Here is a 25,580-nt window from a genome sequence, read left to right as displayed (position 1 = left end):
AAATGTTTACTTATCATACAAATAACCATAAATGTGCTCTGAATTCACCTATAAGTGCTTGTGAGAGTGTTATATTTATCCATTTGACTTTGTGTTAATTGTTCTCTATTTTAAATATTGGGTGTTAACACATGGAGAGCAAATAGCAGGGAGATGGGGACAAGGATGAAGACTAACAGACAAAAAGACACACGTCGGAGGTGAGGAGATGCATAGGCAGACAGAAACAGACCCAATTTGATATCACCTAAAATAGTAATATATTCCAATTTCAATTATTTCACTCACAAATATTTCTACATACAATTAAATATTTGAATATGTTTTCTTAGACATTTGTTAACTCAAAAATGTAAATATTTATAAGTTTATTAATATTCCACTTGTTGTACGAGATGTACAGTCATACTGTTTGATTAACAAAATTCTCTCTCAAACTGAATGGAACATGTTTTGTGAATCTGACTGGAAGCATGCTGGTATGGCAATTTGGCAATGATAACTAATAGAGAATTGCAATATGAAAATGGGGTGCAACGTTTAAGAACAGTTGGTTTTTAACAGGCTATAATTCTTCATATCTGTGATCCCTGAAATGTCTGGTAATTCAGACACACTATTTATACATATGTAGCCCAAGTTATTGTCCCACTTCATATGACATGAATAAGCTATTAACAGTGAATAAGCAGTTGCAATCCATTGTGCAATTTCTACTGCAACAAAATGCAATGCATGCTATGTAAAATGAAATTTTTGATGCGTCAGACTATATGACACGGTACAGTAACATGGGCTACATCTGTATGAGTGTACGGAAAAAAAAAAGAAAAAAACTGCAAATCAGGCTCACAACCCGCAACATATTGCAAAAGCAACGGTTTTTAAAATATAAAAATAAATGCAAAGCATTGTAAAATTTACACTCAACATAATTATAATATTACACATTTATAAAATTTCAAACACAATAATAAATAAAACATCCACATATATTACAAAGGAAAAAAAAAGAATGGTATGTCTCTGTTGAATGCAATGAACACAAATTGCAAAGTAATGACAGTGATTACTTGGTATTTGCGTTCTGTATTACAGTTGTACTATGTTTTTTTAGAGGTAAACAGGACCAATGTTGGATTACCCATAAGCAAATCATAGTATGTTCTAAAAAACAAAAAAGAACAAAAAAAGAGCCATAAAGAAATAAAATTAATAAAAATACAAAAACAAAATTTAAACACTTCACTTTGGTATTTGTTTAAACAAAAATTCCTTATTTTCTATGACACTTACTGCAACCAGCATTTTCAAACAAGGGTCTCATTCTGCATTGTCCACCTCAAAATAATTTGATGCTATTTTATTTTTATTCATTTTTTTTTTGCTTTATTTAAAAACATCTTGGCAAATAGAAAAAGACCAGCATGCCAGATTTTTAGCTTAATTTTGAATAATATGGCACCTTGACTGCATTATAAATCCATGGCATCTGTCTTTATTCAATGGAGACATAATATTATTTAATCCATTTCTATGAGTTACACTCATTTTGGCAATGAACTGCATCACTCAAGGTCTAGCTCAGAAGGCTATTCCTTGGTGAACACAAGCTTACGTATCAACATCTGAATGATTCATCTCAATCTTTAAAACTATAATATTTACAGTATTGCACTTTACAGCACTTAATTGCATTTCACTAAAATTGGTGCTGCATCAATATTATTTCTTGACACCAGTGGTCCAGTTTCTTTCTCATACCAATAAGTTAATATTGCAAGGGTTTCCAAATCTACCATTTTGTATTTTGGGTATGATGTGTGTTAACAAACAATAGCACAAGGTGTATGGCATAACATTATATTAAATAGTTCACTGTCGCTATGAAAATGCCTTTAATTTTTCTTCCAGAGATTATAATCAATAAAAGGTCTATACTGTATTTTTTCTTTTCTTTTTTAAATGTGACCATTGGAGACAAAAGAAAAAAAAACACAAAGAATTATTGCTGCCTGCTTTCGCAAGTGGGTCATTTAGCATAATACAGATTTTTTCACGTATCTCCGTTGTGTAGAGAGAGACTTTTTCTGCATCATTGAGAGAAGATTTTCATGGCAGTGAAATCATACCTTAGGCAACAAAGAAATTCTAGTTTAACGGAGACCAGCCCCAGTGATTTGTTATCTACTATATATTTATAAAGTTATGTGATTTCCAAACTGGTTTGCTTAGACACATGCACAGCTAAATCTTAGCAAATCTGAAAGCAGACGATGTGACGTCATGTTAGCTTTATTTTATGGATCAAAAAAAGCTAGTTTCTTCTCAACTTCACCATCCTCTTCATCTTGATGTTAGTCCAAGTGATATAAGGATTGTCTTTTTCTTTCATTTAATTGTTTTTGTATTATTTAAGTCCATAATCAGTGTGACCATAAAGATACAAAAAAAAAAGAGAATTGTTAACTTCAAGTTTAACTTCAGTTCAATAAACTGACCCAAACGGTGCCTTTAATGAAAGACTCTTCCATTCATTTTATGGATCTTCATGATGAATGGGTGTAGGCCCATTAATAATTTGTAATGTTTTTTATATTCTTTAAAAGTATTTTACCAACACATTTGGTGCCTGTAGAGTCTCATAGAGCTGGAAAAGGAAATAAGGAATTCAGTTTGCAGTGACCAAATTGTCAAAGTCCCAAAGCCTCAGCATGTTTCCTGGCTTTGAGTCGTAAGTCAGCAATACTGGAGTTTTTGCTGTTGCTTTTAGCTGCGGCCGCTACTACAGCTGCAGCAGACGCTGTGTCTGCCAGAGAGGCAATTGGAAGTCCAAAAGGTGGGGGTGGAAACATCAGGTAGGGAGCATGGGCAGCAAGATGTGGATGAAGATGAGGATGTGCATGGGCAACTCCTTCCAACTGTAACTGAGCTTGGACCTAGGAACATAAAACACACATTAGATACGGTTCTCAGTTTTCTATAAAGACATGCAATCATAGGTTGTTTCTCATTTAATATCTCATCAATTCACACCAATGAATCAAGAGGGACCAATGAGTATGAATGTGTTCTTGAAGGGCAACAGTCAACAGGGTCTTCTCCAAATGTCCAGCATATCTGGGTACAATACATGGACTGCTGCACCCAATTGAAAATGATTACCAGTTTTGATACAATGTAAAAACTGGAGTTGAAGATGCTTCTTATTTTATAAAGAAAATATCCGTACTATAAGTGTATATATATATATATATATACACACATACACAATCTTTTTTTAAACGTATTATTTCTTATTCAACAGGATAAAAATTTGGGTGGAAAAAATAATAAATTTGTTACAAATAGCAGTATATTGTTATGTATCCCAGGCTTCTATAAGGTGTCAATAATGAAAGCTCAAAATCCTTCCTAAATGATTATACATAGGAGGATATCTATCTTGTTCTACACACTCTAGATACATTTACATTTGTACTCATTTAAAAAAAAATGATAAAACCACAAACATATCCACAGAAAATGTAATGTTTAGAAAACAAGCACGTTCTAAAAACAATACAAAGACTTCTATTTATGTGCACTTGGATAGTAGTTACCGGTATATTTCAACATTTACAACTGCATATATTTTCCTTGAGATGCTGTGTGGTCTAAAATCCTCACATAGAACAAGATTTACTCAAAATGTCTGTCATTTCACGGTGTTAACCTGACTTTACGTACATCTATATTTAGTCAGACAATATCCCTTTTCTTGAAACCTATATGAAATTTGCCTTTAATTAATTCTATGCAATTTTAAGATTTTCTTTTTTGTATTGTTTTGCTTTAAAAATGTGAACATCTATACTCAGAGATTATGGGATCTATTCACTAAACATTGAATTATGGTGAAATGGTAACCAGACTACAAAATGGATGCCAAAATTGCCAGGCTAGGTTGCAGGTTTTATCCACTTGTCCTAATTTGGCCTAAATTTTGTGTGTCTATTGCAGTTCATATATCAGACAGGATTAGGACAAATGCATTTGATTTGTTTTACATTAAAAAGTAATATTCTGAAACCATGTGTACACTATAACAGCATAAATAGGATATTGAAAATGTGCTTTTTGTATATTTTGTGGCTTAACGAGGGAAAATGGGATTTCACATTCAAGGATACATAACTGCAATGCTATGACCATTATAGCTGTTAGTAATTTTGTTTGCTTCGTTTACTGCTTTCTACATTTTCTAACGTCATAACTTTTCATTATACACAACTGGTTTATATTTATGTTGGAGCATTTCAGACATCTTAAAATACATTAGAATATATTGGCATGCCAGCTATTCGGCTTGCCAAAATACTAACAAAAAGCCCCAGTTGATGGTAACTGTCTGCTGAGTCTGCTATAAAATATTTTGTTCAAGTGCTAAATATTCAGCAAGGTGGCAAGTGATCTTTTCATATTAAATTATAATAAAAGCTCAAAAGGTGTGACTCTGAAGTAAGATTGGTGAAAATATACTACACACATTTTTATCAAAGTAGAAAAATGTATTGCTTTTTAAAATATTTAATAACATTTATTTCAATGCAGCATAGTTTTTTCTTCAGCAAAATATTCTGGAAACGTGATATACATCCCCTGTAGTTGGCTCAGAAGTATTTTAGTAACACTTCAAAAAAGAATATGCTATATTTGTGGAAATTGCTTAAGTAGTGACATAATTATGACTTTTAAGTCACTCAAAATTCCATCTAAATGCACTTTTTTAAGGCTTTGGTGGTCCTTCCCCAATTGGTAACAGACGCAGATATTAAAATAAAATAGCCAGCACTTTCTTTGAAATTGAGATAAACAATACATTCATGATGGATATTTTTTTTTTTTTTTTTTATTCCTGAAGGCTCGTGATTAACACTTGTCAATATAGCGAATATTTATCAAAACCTTTCACTTCAAAAATGTATTGTACAAAAACGAATTAACTAGTCTGAGAGAAATATTCTAAAAGTAATGATTTTGTTATTCCCCCTAAGCTCCAAATATCATAAAGTTGGATGTATTTTCTTTTCTTTCCTCTTTTTTTTTTGGTCAACAGCAGAAACAGAAATATATGAAATATTTAGGTTAACGAATATAAGTTATAATTATACATATATTACTATGTAACTGTTGATAAAGAAAAATCTGGAATGCTAGCAGAATTTAAGTAAACCCTATGAGGGGCCAAGAATTTTTGCTTCCTTCAAAGAACTGTCACATGAATTAACTTATTCTAAGATTCTGATGATCCTTAGCTGTTAGGACTATCTGTTAGGACTATAGCCATTCCTCATGCAAGTAAAGTATGAGTGTCAAAGATATTGCAAGTGTTCTCGAAGTGTGTGTGAGTATAAACATCTGAGAGAAGTAAAACACTCTTATCGGTGATTCTAGATGTAAACACTATATGCACATCAAGGTTACCATCTCAAAGAAATACTGATAAAGGTCCTAGTTGGAAGGCCTTCCACAAAGTCCTGGACATCTCTTTTCTCCGTCCATCACCTTCTTATACTCTGCTAATTTTACCCTAATTCCTTTCCTTACGCCCCTACTATTTACCTATGTAAATAGTTATGTTCCCTCCTTTCCTACTCACCTAATCTCAGTTGATAAGAAAAGGGGACCTGTGCACAGATTCACTTATTTACTTTACCAATATCAATTCTGCTTCTTGGGTCAAACATCCACTCAATACAGACTCACATAGACTACTTATGTCCCACCTTTAATGTTAAATCAGATCACGGTATACATTTTTACTCTAGCTGTCCTATATTCTTGGGTGCTTTGTCACCATCCTATGTATATTGGACAAATCTGGCTTTTGTAATGAATCTGCATTTGCATTTTTGCTTCAAGAAACATCCATCCATTTGGCATTCATTGGCATGAATTGAAAAGGATTTTTCTAGTTTTTAGCAAAATATATGATATTTAAAAACATTTTTTATTTTCATTTTTTGGACGAATATACTTTAGGGACAATTTTGCCAAACCATTTGATTTACAAGACAAATTACAGAACAGACTCTAAAGATTTGTCAATGGTATTATAATATTGAACATACTTTTAAATGCTAGTAAGTAACATGTAAGCATTAAAGAGGCCATAACCATTACATTAGTTTTACCTTTAAGGAAATATACATTAGTTTGAATAGTAGTCTTTTTGTAAGACAGTCAGGGCTCCTCTCTATAGTTACCAATCTACTAGAGAGATGTTTTGAAGACTTTTAATGTGCCTTTTGAGCATAAATAGGCTAGTGGGGAGAGATAAGCACCAAGAGCCCAGGTCAGTGTCCTTTGTAGTTCAGTCAACCTTAATAGCAGAGCTCCATGTGTGAAACTTAATGCTGTCTCAGCTCATCCACTGTCTGTGTGTGAGGCTGGACAGGAAGTGGAATGGATCACTTCCCATCTGCCCTCTAGTAACCTCTCACACAGGAAATGCATTGCAGGAGGAGCATGGGAAGCTATGAGTGATACATTCTGTACAAAACCTCTTGCAGTTCTAATATCATCAATCTGAAAGGGCCACAAAAGGCATAGGAAGTGAGAAATTTAAAATAACCCTACAAATTCCAGCATTGAAATCCTAAACTTGGAAATAAACCTTTTACCTTAATCCTATGTTTAACGTATACTGAAACACATCATGTGCCCAAACACAAAGTTTTACCCATCTCTAAACCTAATAGTCCTTAAACAACCGCAATACCAATTTCCCTTTAAGATGTTGATCTTATAAACACTAAACACCCCATATAATCTCACTCTGATGTTAACCCCCTTTACATAACCACATCTATTCAAATAATGTTTTATTGAAGAATTTTTCAAAATATTAAACAAATAACAATAAACCACTTCTAACATTATCTTGAGCCCTGCGTGCATTTACACAGCTGCATACACTCACAGGTTCCAATACATTACAAGCATATATATATATATATCTATATATATATCTATATATATATATATATAGATATATATATATATATAGATATAGATATATATACAGTTTTCAAATATGCATATGAGTTAATAAATCCATTATACTTATTCATATGTATTTTATTGGGTTTGGGGAACAGGGTATGCCTTAGAATTCTGTGCCTACAGTCGCCTGACGTATAAATCCAGCTCCAGAGAAAGTTTAGCTTTGTAAAGAACATATCTCCTTGTTGTAATTGTACACATAAGATCAATAACCATATTAATATTTTAAGCATAACAGAAAAGAGTAACATCCAATATATATTTTTAAACTTATAAGGAATATTGTAAGATTTTAATGTATTATGACCTACTAATTACTTATACTAAGTATAATTACTTATACGATGCAAAGTTTTAATGTATCAACAATGGTGCTAATATACCTAAAATAACATTTTATGCGTCCGATACTACATGTATTCTTATATGAGAATGCACGTTTGGAATCTACACAATATTCTCACTCAAAGCTCTTTCCTAATTAGGTATCATGGCATCTACCAAGACATTTAAATACTTAGGTCAAATTTCAAATGCTGTGATAAATATGTCAGATTTCTATGCTTAACTTTTAATTTTTAACTGTGTATTTCATTATATATTTTCTACAACATACAAGTGCAAACAGGTTTGGCAGTACTATCAATTTTGTTTTGAAGATATTTTGCTACCCTACGTTGGGCACATAATTGAACTGAATTACAATAAAATGCATAAACCTGCCAAGACATATATATTTATATGTTTGTAGTAAGCAGTGACAGACATTAAATGTGTAAAAAGAGCGTTAATGTCTAAAAGTAAAAAAAAAAAAAAAAAGTAGACAAAAATATAATTTGGATACCTCCAATAAATTTTTCTGATTATATCTGATAACTTCCTTATAATGGTAGCAATAGTGTGACTAGAGAATAGCACACAACATACCACCAATACCGACCACCATTTAGTTCGTTTACACAAGGTCAGAAGAGCAGATCAGGTAAACCATAATGTATTAAATAGTATATGAAGGTACTTCTAAATAGCATATGAAGGTACTTCTTAAAAGGAGATATTCTCAAATATTCTTCCCTGTTTTTTTTGTTTTGTTTTGTAGCATACAAGTAAGCAAGGCCTTATGTGTGAGCTGCGTACTCCACAATTACACTACATGTAAACTTGCTCATGCCAGCACTCATAAGACCATAACAAGCTGTCACGTTGAGGCTCTTTGTGATTTTAGTGTCTGTGCAACTCATAAACAGTGTTTACTGTCATCCAACTTATCAAAGCCAGCAACATTTGTGGGACTTGTGCACACTGGCAAAAGATGGGTCGTAAACACTGGTCTGCAGAGAAGTACTTTAAGAAATATTGCTCGCAAATTATTTTATTTTATTTTTTTCACTTTTCTTAATTAAAAATGTAAGTGCTAGTTTACATCGTTTTGATTAAATATTGCGGCCTACATTCACATATTGTAGTATTTTTTGCAAACTATGTTGCCAGAGTAAAAATATCATAATTATCATAATATTGTTAATTGTATTACTGCAAACAATCATAAAGCTTAAATTATATATATTTTTTAAATGGTAATATATTGAGGTATTTTTTCTATGAGCAGTGTTGCTATGAATTTTTCCATTGTAGAACTCAAAAATAGTTTCAAATAACTTTGTTGACTTTATGACTTTTTTTGATCTTTAATTTATTTGTTTTTCTTTTTTTGACAGTAATTGCTCTGCTGAGTTCTATGGACTTAGAAATATTAATAAAAACTTGTTTCATTTTGTTGGACTTATTTAATTTTGGTACATGTATTTGCAATTATTGCCTTATTTATTTTCTAGAAAACTGTGAAATATACTTCATGCCAACCACAAACTTTAATCCTATTGTGTTGTCAGTTACATTGTTAATTGCACAAAAGATAAGGAAGATATGAAATGTGGATAAGAATGCTTAGAAAAAATTCTAGAAAAAAATTCTAGAGGATTGGTATTTATTTCAAATTTCAAGTGGCAATGATGCTACAATCACATAGGATTACTGTACATAAATAGAAATATTTCGTGAGATGTACGTTATTGTACTGTGCTCCTTTTCGATAACAAATTAAAAGAGTATCTTAACATATAACTGTTTGTTTCTTGGTTCTCAGTTTAATTTATAAAAAAAAAAAAAAAGGCTACACTAGGATAATCATAAAATATTACAAAAATAATCGTTCAGAGTTTTGCAAATCAGTTCTCAATTCAGCACTGTTTAGTGAATAACCAATTAGAGTTCATTAACTGACTTGCAGCACATTAATTAAAACCAAACACTAATTTTATCACTACAACTGCCAATAATTAAGGAGTAAATAACATTGCATTTAATAAATGTACTCAATGTTCACAAAACCCTGTGTTATAAAATATCAAGATAAATCCAAAAATATGTTTAAAATGTTAGCAAGCTATATTAACGGTAGGCCCTTTGGCTACAACATAAGAAACCCAAATTTTCAACTAAAAGGGCCGATGTATAATAGTTACACCAACTGAATGATTTGCTTACTGTGACTTTTCACACACAACAAAATTAGTGCAAAATTATGATTTTATTAAACCCCGTACAGTCAAGATTTGTTCAACTTCCTTTAAAATGTTAGAGGAAAAAGGTAAAATTCTGTTACTAAACTGAACGTAGCTTGTGTAAAGAAAATTCGAGTACTGGGCAGTGAATAGGGGATTGACGAAAAGTTTCGTAAGCAGCAGGAGTATGAATTTATTAGAGCATTTTATAAAATGTAACTGCCTTTTAAAAAAAATCTAAACAGTTTTGATATAGTATAACATGAGGGCCTGACGGAAATGTATTAACTTGTTCCTTACACATTGCAGATCCTTCCTGGTAATATAGTCCAAAATAAACTAATATAGAGTATAGAAATCTAAAATATTGTAACATGATTATTTTTGTAATCCTTCCTATAGCTTCACTAACAATTTGCAGTAAGTCTATCCCATCTCGGAATATTCTTTAATTATGGGGCAATGTATCGAGGGACATAGCTATACTTTTTAACACAAAATTGGTGCTTAGAATAAGAACTATATATATATATATATATATACACACACACACACACATTTCTTTTCCTCGATTTACGATGTATGTATAGCAATGTTTAATTTTGAGAGTTTAAAATTAAAGATTTAGTGGCATTCTTCAGCATATATAAAAGAAAATGTAAAATGTTGTGCCATCCCGCCTGTACTGAAAATCAAGTCACCAAATAGTATAAATTCTTGATCTTTATGGACTAAAAGGCCTTTTAGCTGTTAAATTTTATCTCACCAGTGACAATGTTAATAAATGACACATGGCACACTTATATACGTGTTTTTACTAAGGTTTTTACTAAGGTATTTTGATGAAAAAAATGTAGGTTAACTGTTCATTTACTTAACATGCATATTTATAACAAACAGCATATTCATAACAAACAGCAATGTAATATGTAACAAAAAAAATTGTAATAACGCCAAATATTTTTACGCGCAAACATTTTATTTTACATTTACAAAATCATGTGCATATACAGTAACCCCCCACCCCCCCCAAAGTGTGCTATTGAGGTCTCCTGACATTTTTCTGTTAATCAGAGAACTTGCTGGTTCCCAAGGGGTTAAGGAGATTATTCCAACTCATGAATTTATTGCACTGGCTCTACTAATAGTAATAATATGCGCTTCTATACTTTTGCTCATATAAGTATGGCATCTCGCTTGCATCATCATGTGGTTGCATTTTTGCGGTTAACACTCTCAATCATCCCTATACTGATTTGCACTTTATATATTTGCACGCGTAACTATTCAAATAACGATAATACAGAATTGAAAAAATATCCACCTTACACATTACAGATACGCAAGATCATATTTTGTCAATATCCATATGAACCCACAAAAAAGCGATACTGCTTTACAAAATTACTTATATTCAGTATTGAAAGATTTGCAACATTCATTACGTTAAGTATTCCATATTCCTAATTCCCATGGACACGACTTAGAAAGTAGAATTCTGAATATAACCATAATGTAGCTTTAATATAGCAGAACTAGTTGTCCCTGTACATCCAACCCACCTAGAGCGATAATATATGCTGGGCACTGTCTAGTAGAGAAATAAAATATGCACGCCAAGTCTCGTACGGTTGTGGGTGGCATAGTGCAAATTTGTCATGGGACACTTATGTTTGCCTACATTTTCATCCATAAAATCTAACTGAAATGGCCCAAGAAAAATGAATATGATTCAAAACATTTGCTTTGGACATCTGTCTAATAACCACATGTACACCAGTCATTTGCTCGCTTCTCCATGCAAACTTTATGTAGCAATGTAACTGCACACACAAGCTTTGTCAAGAGGCTTTTGGGTCACCAAAAGTTCGAAAGAGCCCGATTTATAGTATATAGATCTTTAACTGTGTACATTATATTTACATTACCTAGAAAAAGCATTCTAAAATCTACATCATATATATGCTGCATTATTTTTGACATTATATAAACATATATTAAGGCAAAATTAGACAGCAACCGATAAAAAAGCACAAAGTAAAGTGATGTAAAACCATCACTAAATTTATAATACTTTTCTGATAATTGAAATAGAGAGTTTGGGCAAAATTAGAAATCTAATTGGTCTGTTTTCTCAGTTCATTTGGCATAAGACCATGCAAAATACTGCAGTAGCATGACTTTAGGCAAATAGGTCAAATCGCATTCATAGTACAGCCTGAATAATATATAAAGACATGTTGTCAGTAAGAAAATATATATATTTTTTAATTGTGTGTGTTCGTGCATGCATGTGTGTGTCCCTCTCTCCCTAAGCTTAGTTTCCTGTTTCTGTAACAAACATGCCAATTCAAATCGCATTACTTTTAACTAATATGTTTATCTTCGAATAGGGAGTTAGCTTGAAATGTTTGCGCTGTTCACTAAAACACACGGCGTTTAACTACTTTTATAAAAGTACAAGTAAAAATAAACGTATTCCAATCACTTTCATACTGCAGTGTGAATACTTGTGGTATTAAAAAAAGAAAATTGTAAATGAGATATAAAAATTTCAAAAATTGTTGTGTATGCGTGTGGCTCCCTCTCTAGGCCTCATTTCCTCTTTCAGTCTCAAATATGTCATTTGACATCTCATTAATTTTAATTGACTTGCGTTCAAATAGGGAGTTCGGTTAAAATGTTTACACTGGTCACTGTTACACAAAACGTGGAAATACCTTTATAAAAATGCAAGTAGAAACAAACAGATTTGAACATGGCAATAACCAACAAGCATATGTATAATTCACATTCAGAACATAAAGGATGATAATAAAATAAATTACCTGTTGGAAAGGCATTCTCAGAGCGCCCATGTTCACATAAGGAGCAACTCTGCAAGTTTCTAAGTGACTCGCCGTTCCCAGAATAACACCTGGAATGATAAAAGAATATAGCGTGTTACTTGGGATGTCATGTGATAATGGGATACATGGATAATGTGTGGATCAACTAATCAGTCTTCTAGCTGAAAAATGCAAGCCTTCCATATATATAACTGCTTTAATAGAAAAATGCAAGCCTTCCATATATATAACTGCTTTAATAGAAAAATGCAAGGCTTTTTCTAAATTGTTAACATTTAGAAGCCAATAACACTGGGGAGTATACAAGAAGAAAGATATTTATATTACAGTCTTTAAAGTATTTGCATAACCAAATACTTTTCCTTTTATCATGAAGATAATCTAAAATTACAAATGATGTTTGTACATACTAGGATAGTGCCTTTTAAACCAAAACAGGAGTACTACCTGTTAAAATTATATTTTAACCGCTTAAAGACATTTTACAACAAAGTGAAAAATGCCCACTTGTTTTAATTTGAAAAGAGTATTGGAGTGAAAAATGTTACACTTTACTTGCACGTGATTTGAATGTCAGTATTTTTGCTATTTGATGTCTAATGTTTCCGTAATAGAAAAGCTTTGTGTGATTTTACTAAAAAAAAAAAAAAAAAAAAGAAAACGTTTAATTTCCGTCAGAAAATTGACACTGCTTGGCACTTCTGACCAGTGGCTTTTCTACAATATTTGTTTCCCCTCTGTTCCATTTATTTTGCTTTGTAGTTAACCTATTAAATAAACTCATTATTCCGCAGTTTGAGTAAACTGACATTAAGGTGTTACTTTTCCCCATCTAGGCCTCTCAGGATGTGATCTAGTGAAAGAGATCACACGTTGAGTAAATACATGGAGGTCAATGGATTGTCCAGAGATCAATGAATGACCCATTGACCTTCATATATTTACTTGAAGGCAAAAACCGCTATGACCAGCCTAAACCCCAGCTCAGTAAAATGTATAGAGCAGGATGGGATGAAAGAACCATATACTATGCGGACAGCATTTGCTGTAACTGAAAAAAGTCTAATGTTTGTTTATATTTTATGTCATTTTATTTCAATGGAGAATACAGAAATTGCTAGCAGGCTTGCCAAATTAATAAGAATTATTTCAAAAATTATTGCAGGAAGGATAAATTTAGATCCTCCTAATTTTCAAGTATGCCCTGAATTTAATAAAATTTGTAGCCATAGATACACTCGGAAATAAAATCGGTTAATTTAAGTTTGATCATTTCATTTTCACTGCCAATGCTAGTTTTTTATTTTAATTACACAATATTTACAGTTTTTCAGCTGGGTGACTGATGTCGACCTTGAGTTAATGAGATAATTGTAATAAAAGTGTTCAACTGGGTACTCACCATACCCACCTTTATGCATTTGATTTTCTTGTTTTCTACATTTTGCCCTTCGGTTCTGAAACCAAACCTGTATATAAAATGATAATGTCTTATTGGTCATCAGTTGATTAAAAAAAATAAAAAATTGTTAGAGCATTAATGACACTTTGTCGAAGGTAAAATTAGATTAAGGCTCAAATATGGCCTTCTATCCTTTCTCACAAGCTTACTCCACAACATGATATCCTAGAACCTGCTTAGAGTAAGATGGAAAAGACTACTTATCAGTAGATATGTATCAAGGCCTCTTGACTTAAGGGCTGAGCAGCTGCACAGTATTCAGCAATGCAAGCCATGTCCCTGATGTCTATGGGAAGTGCATCCCTTAAAACAGCTTGTAGTTTCTGTTACGAAGATCCCCCAGAGCTGACTCTGTAACAGAGCTTACACAGGAAGCTTGGGCATTGCCAGACCTATTAAACAGTGCATTTAGTGGCTGTATTATGAAAAAATATATATATTTTAAAAAAAAATGTTTATAGCAAGTGTGAGATATATATATATATATATATATATATATATATATATATATATATATATATATATTTTAAACAGATATAGGTATATTTCTATAGTGGGGAAGCTTTCAATTTGAACTGGTGCAATTAATTCTACAGGAAAAACAAAAAGCATAAAAAAATATTGAATTAATTTACTGGTTTCAATATCCTGGTTAAAATCGTGCTGCTTACATAATACTTTACAATATTACTGAATATTAATTCAAATTAATTCTAAATACTTTATCCTGTGAGATATATTAATAATGTATATGATATATATTGTTTTCAAATAATATGATATATAGATATATACCAAGTGTAAACAGTGTAATTTATTAATATTAATTTGGCACACAAAATGTTAAGCCATGAGTTGAGTGCTGATCAGGAAGCTATTATTTATGCTGAAACAAATCATGAGATTAATCTGGCCTTTTCCAAACAGGGTACCAATGTAGTCTATGGGAGGTAATTTACTAAGCAGTGAATTACAGTTAATCTAAAGGCAACTTTAAAATACAGGCCAAGATAAGTGAGATTGAAAACACTTTTTTTAATTCCATAATTTGGATTTTTTTAAGTTAACGCAGCACAACAAACTGTTTAGTGAATAGACCTTAGAAATAGATAACATTTCATAATCGGCTATTATGGTCTATTGATTAATGATCACAACTCCCAAAGGAACGCTACATATTCTCCTTAAATGTGATGTATACAGGTAGTCTAGTCTTGTTCTAGGTATGTACAGATGCTATAAATATATGTGTTTGCTTTAATTTATTGCATAAGCTAACATTTCTCATTTTACCTGGATACTTGCAGACATTTATTAAACGTTTGTTTTGTTAGAAATAAAATGATCAATTAAAAAAATGGGGGTTGAGCATATCTATCGTTACAAACTTGCTCCTAGATTACACTTTCACAACGTCTGCAGATGCTGACTTTAACTCTTATCATGCCAAGCACGCTCTTAACTGTCTGGCTAAGCGTGATGGGACTTGGAGTCCATCTCAGTAAGGCAGTCAGATTTCCATATCCTTTTTATAAGCAGTTAATACAAACAACTCCAGCTCCTCCCATCTTTTATGAATATTTATACATTAATACCAAACCAATAGAGGCTGGCTCCTTAATAGAAGGATCTGCAATTATTCAAAGCTACTGGCTTATTTCATTTACATCTAATACCTGCATATTTCATTTATTTTTAGCACTGGCTTTTGTATACTGTTAGCAATTCAATATTTTAAGGATTTCAATATTTTAATAGCCTCTCTTGTAAATAAAGCCCACAATCAATGAATCGATAATGGTAAATAAGCTTCCCTTGTATTGAAGGTGTCTTGTGCTTGTTAAGTGATCACATGGTTAATTAATGCTGGATGTGCTTTATGCATTGCCTTATTCAATTGCCTTAATGATGGCCATTTACAAGCCAGTAATTAGTGCAAAACAAGTCAGCTCGGGCATTTATAATCCAGCCCAGGACTGCACTGAGCTCACTGCATGTAACATCACGTCCTAAGCTCCGCATCGCACTCTTTGTGAATAGCTTTATACTGATAGGGGCTCAATTAAAGCAATGTGAATGAGGCCAGGGCAGTTTACAGACCCCAAGCACACTTCTAGGTAACCCACATGCTCCCACACGTGACCTACCAGTCACAGGAGATTTGTGATGGGGATGGACAAAAAGATAGAGGACGAATTAAGCTCAGGTGTAGCTAGGGCTTGCACTGCAAACGTGCATGAACTGCACTTCTCACGATGCTCAGCCATAAAAAAAAAAAAATAAGTTTGAAAAGCGTCTGACCTGGTAAAGCTAATCTTACTGGATTAGTATTTGCAAAATTGGATCTGTAGTGGGTAATGAATCTGTGTGCAAGACCTGACCCTGCCTGTCACATTCATACAAAGCTTTGGGGGACCCCATCGCAACATGGCATGATATTGGGGTCTCTGGCACATCCTCAAAATACATTTAACGGCGGTCATTCAATAAACTCAGAATTGAAGCGAATTAAAATGGTAATCTAATTAGTCTACAAATATTCCCCTACTCCGTCATAGCTTGGCTATTCTAACCGAAATTTTTCAATTTTTCAATTCACAAAATTTCTGAGCTGAGTGAATCTTCAACAGTACCAACTGAGCATACTGCCCCTTTAATTAGTGAGGGTTCTATCAGCTTTGGAATGGACACATTTTGGAACCCTGCACAATGTATCTGCAATGTGTATCCCATCACAGCACAGCAGAGCTGTGTACACCAAAAAAAAAAATGTATATATATATTCCTGCGATATAAAGCGGGTTATCTCTCAGTAATGTTTAGTAATTAAGTTATGAGAAATAAAGGTGATGAATTAGCTAGCGAGTTAAGCAATAATAAATCAGGCTTGGGCGATATTCGCGATCAATTCCAATTAGGCAGGGATATGCTAAGTAAAGCACAGTACACTGTTTAAGATAGTTATTTCTTCATTACGGATCACTCAGTGATTTCTTTCACAAATACCCCTAATCTGATTTCCTTTTGATTTCCATTAGAGACAGTGAATAATGACATTTAATTTAGCTCTGCGCCATAAACCAAGAGATATTCCTTGTAATTGAATTACTGCAGGGCTGCTCTTCACTCTGCTCTCATAACTTTCAATTATAACCCTGACAGCTGGCTGGTATGAGGTTCCAGGACACGCTAAAAATAAAAGGTTAATAAGGACCAGGCAGCAAAGAAGCATCAATTTATTTACAGCAAATTTCCACTCTAAATTGAAACTGTATCCTTTAACAACAAGGACAGTGTGTGCTGATAGGAGTTTTGTTAAAGCCACCATCCAAGTAGTACATGTGTCTCTCTCTGGCTTCAACAAGTGTGCCTGTAAATATATATATATATATATATATATATATATATATATATATATATATATATATATTAAAAAAGACAGTTGGGATTTGTATTTATTTTTTACAAAAGAAAAAACAATAATTGGAAAAAAAAAAAAAAAATTTTTTTTTATTTTTTCCCCTTATTTTGTAAAGAAAGAAAAAAAAAATCCAAACTGCTTTTAATACAAACAAATGTTTTTTTTTTAGCTCCCACGACTTTTCTACTTTTCTGCTTTTTTTTTTTTTTTTGCAAGCCCCACCTGAATCAATATAGAGTTTCTTTCTTTCTTTTTTTTTTTTTTTTTGGCTGAGATTTTCATGATCTGAAAGCAGTTTAAGAAGCAATTTTCTGCAACTTCCAACATCCTGTGAAGGTGCTACTCTGCAATAATGAGGGGGATGCAGAATTAAGTTACAAGTAATTTGTTTTTTTATAGAAACACTACATCAATGCACTGGAAGATATTATAGAGCTAGACCATCAAAAATGGAAATGACATAAAAGTTGATGTCCCCTTCAGCAAAAAGTTTATTTATATTTTTCCCCCTCTTTTCGTTAATTTGGGTGGCGCGGTTAGATCAATCTTACTTGTTAACTGTGTTTAGTACATCCAGCCAATACCAACATCTGGACTGTGCAACCTTTCACATAGAGGAAAGATATATATAAATATATATTCACGCCATATTGGGAGTGAGTGAGATCCTTTGACACCCAAAGAGTTAAATATTGTAATCAAATATCAATATTTAATTTATACAGATATACAACTTATAGAAATATGCATATCTCTTAAATAATATTATTCTATAAATATATTAGCACTCGTGCACTTCACCTATATCATTAAAATGAATATAAATATGCACACGTTTATATGTATGCATACATGTATATATAATATATAGACATATAGACATACACACACACACACGATTACGAACTATATTTAAATGGTTATTTTTTTGATTTAGTTAAACACACACACATATCCAAACATTTACACTCGCAAATATATGTGTATATATATACACATATATACACATATATATATATATATATATATATACACACACACACACACAAACATGTATATGCACACACAAATATATATATATATATATACACACACACACACACACACACACACACACAAAAACACATATATATATATATATATATATATAATATATACACACACACACACATATATATATATGCACACACACACATGCAAAAATATATACACACACATATATATATACATACATACAAACACACACAAACATATATATGTGTATATATAAATATTACACAGTTGGTCAGGTTAGTTCAGATAAATGATGTTGTCATACAGGTTTTTGATATATTGTATATGAAATGTTCTTTGATTATTTGATTATTAAATGAATAGAATTTCCCCTCCCATTCGGATACGTTTCTGGTTATTTGCCTTAATTCTGCCATCCTGGAATTGTTGATGTAATCGATTAATATTTAGACAGGAAAAGTTCAGTCTAATAGAGATTTAATTCAATGTGTCCTGTCATAAAGGTTGACCGTTCAGCTAAAAGCTCGTAAATACGTTTTACTGACTAAATAATCATTTTCAGGATTGTGTTTCTAGCACTTTGAGAGCAGTAAGGGAGCAGATGGGGTAGACTTGGATGTCATAAATCCATATGGCTGTCAAGCAGGTCATCTGGGGCACCTTTACCCCCGGCTCATGATAATCCAGCCCCAAAGCAGCCAAATAACCTTTAAAGAGGCCTATTTTATTCTGTGGTGGCAACGACATAAGGTGGGATATTGTGCTGCAAACTAATAGGATAACATGTGCATTTGCTGCCAGAATGTTTTTTGGGGGCTGGTAGCATAATTCTCCCTTTATTATGGATGTATGACTGAAAACATTAATAATTAAGTAGAGAAAAATATGCCATGTATTATGTATTTATGTATATATTTCAGATGTTTTTCTGGTCCTAAATATGTGTTTTTATATCATAAATGGGTGTATTGAGTACATTTTTATATATGAATAATTAATATATTTTTCACATGTATCTATCCATTTACATTTTTATGTATATATATATATATATATATATATATATATATATATATATATATATAAATCTATACATAAAAAATAAAAATAGATACATGTGAAAAAAATTATATACACACACACACACACAAACATATATAAATATATATAATCATTTATTTTTTTTTAAGAACAAAACATATATGTTTCCAAAATAATACTGTGTAGCAGAGATCCCCAAATTCTAGCAAATCTAATTTCTTTGTTTTCTTATAAAGCAGGACATGTGCCATTGATTGTTATTATTACAGACAAAAATATTGCTTTGCCCCCAGGTACCAGCTCTGATTATACCGATTGCTAGTGTGTTCCAAGCCCTAAGTAACCAACCCCCTATCCACATGCTCCAGACCCAGATCGAGATCTAGAGAGTGGCAATCACAGCACTAGTCTTACCTGGACCCTGGCTTCAGACAGCCCAAGCCTCTGACTCAACTCTTCCCTCATAAAGGCGTCAGGATAGTGAGTCTCATCAAACAGTCTTTCAAGCTCGTTTAACTGTTCTAATGTAAAATTAGTTCTGCTTCTCCTCTGCTTTAGCTTGGTTTGTCCGTCTTCATCCTCAGACTTCACATCTTCCCTCTTCTCTTTGCACTCATAGATCCCTGCCAAGGGGGAGAAGACAGGCTCATTAATTCCATGGCTTGGTAGGGACCAGTTATCAAAAGCTCCCGCAATAGTTTTATGAAATAAATCCCCCATTGCTTCAAACTGGGGTATTTCTTTGATAAATGTGGCTTTTTTATTCCCTCTTCGTGCAATAAGTGTAGAAACCCTTTGATAAATGACCCAACATATGAACTTCAATTAACAAGGTGTATTTGCCATATATTTCCCTGTGACTCTAGAGAAATGATCGATGTCACTTGATTCTGCTTCAGTGGGAAGATGCCAGTGATCTTAATAACTACTTTTTATCCTCCATGTATTTCATGAACTAACAGATATGTAATAATGTATTCCCAATCGATTTCTGGGACTCCAGCAGCGTTCTATAGAAGCCAGGATACAGTGATCAATGGCACAGCCACTGAATGCAGATATACAGAGCTTCTCCTGTGTGAATCTGCTTTAATAACATTTAATAAAGATAATCAGCTCAGTCAATGGAGCAGCAAACTCCCCTACAATGCTTTATCGTGCAAGATAAATGGATTAGCAGCAAAATAATACCGCACTCGTTCACTTAACTTGTGATTGTGGCTTTTTCCAATATATTAAAAACGGTACATTTACATTCATCAGCTTATTGCCTAGTCACAGTGCATCCAGTGTACAGCGCTGTGTACCATGCTGGCGCGTTATTAGAATTGAAATAACAATGCTCTTTATATAACGTGTGAGATAAAACATGCTACACACATATATATTAAGCAAATAAAGGAAATGGAAATTAAGCAACTGTTTACATGCAGAACAATTAAATGCATAGTAATACTTGTTCTTAGAGGAGTGTGAACCTATGTAAATCATAATTGTGTGTGTGTATGTATATATTATATAGATATACATATAATTATAAGGGAGATTTATATAAATGTACACAAACATTAAATACAAATGTATATGTATATATATATATATATGTATATATATATATATACACACACAAACACACACATTTACATATATATATATACACACATGCATTTACATACACTCACACACACACACTATTTTATTTACCTTATCAAAACAATAGCCATACAAAACAGATATAGATTTTGTTTTTCAATAGAGCTTTAGTAAAATTAATTAAAGAGTATCGTGGTATGAAAAATTATTTTAAATAAATAAATAAATAAATGCCCAACACGCCTATTAAAAGCACAATTAATTTTAACACTTTTTCATAAATAGTCAGCTAATCTGTGAATGTGATATATTGATCTGCAGCCACAATTACGTTTAAAAATGACAATTACCATGCGTGTTGTTGTTTTCTTTTTATTATTATTAGAAACGCAGGGAGGGAGGGAGGGGGAGCACTCACGTTGGTGTAATCCATTATATAAAATTAACTTTGCAAAGGTTGTAAAGAGAATGGATGTATAATCGTTTCCATGTGTTTATAGAGGACTTCTATGAAGTTTTAATCATGAAATAATCCTTTTGTTCCTCTAGTACACTTAAACTTTATTACATTTGCAGTTAGGCTGAAAAGTATGCATGCAAGTGGCTACACTAACAAAGATGAGAAAATCCTAGAAGAATTGGACTTGGGAGACAAATCTTGACAATTCATTATTCAATGAGGCTGCAATGCACAGTTTTATTTGTTTAGAGCATTCACATGTTGAAAATAAAGCCTCGTGGTATTTGTAGACTGAGAAAAACAAAATACAATGTTGCATACTGTAACAATTATTTTGTAACATTATATTTATTAAAAACACGTGTGTTCAGTTTGTTTTATTCCATTGCACTGTCCCAATGAAAATATGCAGATTTCTTTTTTTTTTTATTCCTACTTTGAAAATTGACCCTTCATCGTGCATTTAATCTCTGCTTAATATGATAGGGCAGCAAGATGTTATGACTTGATTCCTACAGTATGTTCTAGTAAATAAATGGAAACTTTGTGATTTCTAGGGATGGGATTATTTTACATGTGTAATATAATCCGGAATATGTCAAATATTACTCTGAACTCAGAGCTATGCCCTTCATTATAACATAGGGATGTAAAAATCAGAAATGAAATATTCAAATAAATGAATCGATATAGATAGATAGATAGAAGTGGTTCCAAACATTCAGTGTTCTCACAATAATTAACATTCCATTTCCAGCTCATTCGTGGACAATCCATTCATCTCTCAAACGTTTTGTTTTTAATTTAGTTTCACCTTGAGTCACACCAGATGAAAACGTTTTGTGCCCCCCCTTCCTCAGCCATATGTTATTCAGAGTGCTCGCTGTATGTTTCCCTGATAGAAAGCAATAGTCAGAACTGCAATTTGAAAAATCAGACACCTGTTTGGCCTGCTCAAAAAAAAAAAAATACTTTCTGGGCCTTTCCCATTTATCTGCCCCCCTCCCCTTCCATGCAGACACACAGACACACAGACTGTAGCAGTTACATGGGGCTGTGTCACCCTGCTTGACTGGGGCTGGGTAACATTGGGCCCTGCAATACCCTCTGACATTCACACACATTGCTTGTTCTACATTCACCTCCTATTAATGCCAGCCTTACAGCACGTTGAGTTTGGTTATTTATTTATCAATCACTGTTTAAAACAAAAGAGAAACACACATTGTCTCAAACACATTCCCTGACTACTCCTGCATTTGAGAACCCAAGTAAAGAGGGAAAGAATGGTACAGTTTATCTAATGTATCTCCCCTATTTTAAAAAACAATATTTTTAATCTACATTCTGACCGTTTCCTGTTTTCAATTCACAAATTAATGCGATGAAATCGTCCACAGTGTGTGCATGCATCAGGGCCACGATATCTCACATAAGATTAACCCTTTTAGCACATAGTTAATAAAAAATATATATAGAGAAATGGACGCCCAAGTTTCGCTTTCTAATTTTTCTGCAATTAATAAAACATCTGAACAACAATCTTCCAAGATTACTATTAAAATAAAAAAAACATGCATGTTTCCCTAAACCATCTGTGTGTGTGTGTGTGTGTGTGTGTGTGTGTGTGTGTGTGTCTGCGTGTCTGTCTGTGTGTATCCATCGAAAGAGCTACAAAGCATCAGGATAAATGTGTTTTCCTAGGTGGAATAAAAAGTCAGCGAAACACTGCTTTAATCGCTGGATAGCCCTAGAATTATGCTTGCTTTGCTCGCCTGGTCTGAGGACCTACACTGTGAATGCAAAACAATAAAGCGACATTGTGAAAAAGGCATGCTAGTGGTCATCCATGTGATGGGGATCTACTGTTTATTTACCTTCGGAGACCCTTCCAGTGCTGTAATCTTTCAGTTTGTCCTTGTCACTGTCCCCATGCTCTTTGAACAGATGAAGAGGGCAGTGGTTGCTGTTCTCTGTAATGTCCTGGAGGTTAGAATCAGAGTTCCCCAGCTCCCTTGCCCTAGCCAAGCCAGTCTCCAAAACTTCCCTGTACGTGATTGACTCCTTTTTGTTGCTACCACTGCCACAGCTCTCCTTGCTTTTTTGATCAAACGATTTGGATACAAAAGCTGTAAGTTCTTCCATGGTTGCCTGGTGATCTTACAGTATCTATCCACAGAGAGATCCACTTGGTGTTCACTAGGAGATCTACACTTCCCCCCTGGAAGCGTTTTTGTTTTTTTTCTTTCTCTCTCTCCTTTTTTTTTTTCCTCTCTCTCTCTCTTTTTTTACGTTGAGGATAAACTGCATAGGGTTAGATCACTCCTGCTGTTATTTATGCCTTTCAATTTGAGATCACACTATTTATACAAGGATACCTCAGCCCAACCCCCAGCTCTCCCTGTCTCTAGCAATTACTGAGTGCTCCACAGTTGCAGGCGGATTCATAGCAGCTATCCCCCACCTCAGCCCAGCAATTGGCTTTCTTCTTATTTCATCACTATTTGGCATCCTTGTACCTTGATTTAGGGAAATAAGCTAGCAAAAAATAGCATTAACAAAGCAAATAAAGCTATGATAGAAAAGGGGGGTGGGAGGGGGGGGAAAGGGGACAACAATGGCCAGGTATCTGCATTCTTTAACTCTACACTGCAGTAAACAAATAAACCTAACAAAGTCAAGGAATGCTGGTCTCATTGTCCAGAGAGTCTTAGGAGCAATGTGAGTAACACATACCAGAGCTAATAGCGATTGTCTTGTGTCATTTGTTTTGTAATGGCTCTAGTGAAGTGGCTATCAGGGGGAGGCAATCGAAACAGATAATTGATCATAATATTTATTTACTATGTCTGATTTGCATGTTGACCTATTGTGGGTAAAATGTTAAAAAAAAAAAAAAAAGACAAAAAGGAGTTTAGCTGATTAGTCCCCACTGATGTATGTTTATCTGAGACATATTTTTTTACACAGTGACTGTGGTCTGCTGAGATTTTTTACAATTATGCTTTAATGGTTTTTACATGTAATTGAAATTCTTTGCAAAAATCATCTGCTTTTGTGCTGGAACTTATAAGGGGACACTTGGAGTGTGAAATGTTTATACATTTAAAATAAATACTTGTATCAATAAATCATGACTCAATGGTCATCATATCTTAAATTGATTTATTATTGTTTAATTATTTTCTACTTCACCTGCAGGTTATTGGGAAAGTTGTGTTTGAATCAATATTGTTTTTGTGTGGTTTTATTTTTAGATGTTATAATAAGCGTACAAACGTCTTTGGAGGAAGTTGAGATATAATGTACACATTGTTTTTTTTATTATTATTTTGGGGGTGGAAAAAAAAATCCCTGATTTCTTTATCATAGTTTCATGGTAGAGTGCATTCCCATATTGCTGCACGATTTCATCCTTACCATGATTATTTAATCAAATCCCTTAATTAAGTCCACCCTATGCTTTATGAATTCAGTCCAAAATGGATGCCTGTGCGGGAACAAGATGCAATTGTTTAATTTCCTGGGAAGTGTACAACTGGCTGAAAAATGAACAAAATTACACACAAAGTGCAGACAAAACAATTAAATAATAAAAAAGAGGAGTTAAATAAAAAAATCCCCAAAACACGTTACACACAATTAACAGGAACACCAAGTACATGTAATTGAATAATTTTAAATAGCCATTTTCCCACTGTTCACAACTATGTGGAAAGTCAGCAGTATATAATTATATATCGCTTCTATATTATACAAGTCTTAATGAAGCTACAATTATTCAAATTATTATATTACTATTATCATAGCATAGCAGTGAGCGTTTTGATAAGTGCTATGGTGATCTTCGTAGATTAATAACTATAGTTATTATATTCACTAATTGATTCTTTATATAGGAATCCCACGGTCAGCATAAGATTTTCTTGTAATTAAATCTTATAAGATGCAAGCCATAAAAACATCCCACCCTCCCTTTTCCTATTTTCATTAGCAGTAAATATTAAAGTCCATTAGAATTCCTTCACACACTCAGAAAAAGAAAGAATTAGAGGGACACATTAACTCTATAAATAGGCTGTGCTTTAACATTGTGTTGATGGATACCTGAAATGGCATCTAATGAGCC

General features: G+C 33.0%; 1 protein-coding gene across 2 annotated transcripts; it reads right to left on the bottom strand.

Annotated features, from left to right (window-relative positions):
• Window positions 1-353: 353 nt before the first annotated feature.
• LOC134615104 (short stature homeobox protein) lies at window positions 354-23,769 on the bottom strand. Of its 2 annotated transcripts, none has more exons than XM_063459519.1 (5): window positions 23,329-23,769; window positions 19,813-20,021; window positions 13,863-13,929; window positions 12,440-12,528; window positions 354-2,939 (listed from the first exon to the last, which is right to left on the bottom strand). In XM_063459519.1, the coding sequence occupies exons 1-5, from the start codon at window positions 23,594-23,596 to the stop codon at window positions 2,694-2,696; spliced, it is 879 nt and encodes a 292-aa protein (XP_063315589.1). In that variant the 5' UTR covers window positions 23,597-23,769; the 3' UTR covers window positions 354-2,693. The 2 variants fall into 2 exon arrangements, with proteins under 2 accessions (XP_063315589.1, XP_063315597.1); XM_063459527.1 differs by having other exon boundaries at window positions 13,872-13,929.
• Window positions 23,770-25,580: the final 1,811 nt, after the last annotated feature.

Source organism: Pelobates fuscus, chromosome 1 (genome assembly GCF_036172605.1).
Source record: "Pelobates fuscus isolate aPelFus1 chromosome 1, aPelFus1.pri, whole genome shotgun sequence".
In the NCBI taxonomy this organism is placed as follows: Eukaryota; Metazoa; Chordata; class Amphibia; order Anura; family Pelobatidae; genus Pelobates; species Pelobates fuscus.
This window is presented reverse-complemented; position numbering and strand designations above follow the sequence as displayed.

Coding starts and splice junctions, on each gene's coding strand:
- LOC134615104 (XM_063459519.1), bottom strand. CDS start 23,596: ATGGAAGAACTTACAGCTTTTGTATCCAAATCGTTTGATCAAAAAAGC. Junction 20,022..23,328: donor CACTGGAAGGGTCTCCGAAG/GTAAATAAACAG, acceptor CCCCCTTGGCAG/GGATCTATGAGTGCAAAGAG. Junction 12,529..13,862: donor AATGCATAAAGGTGGGTATG/GTGAGTACCCAG, acceptor TTATCATTCCAG/GTGTTATTCTGGGAACGGCG.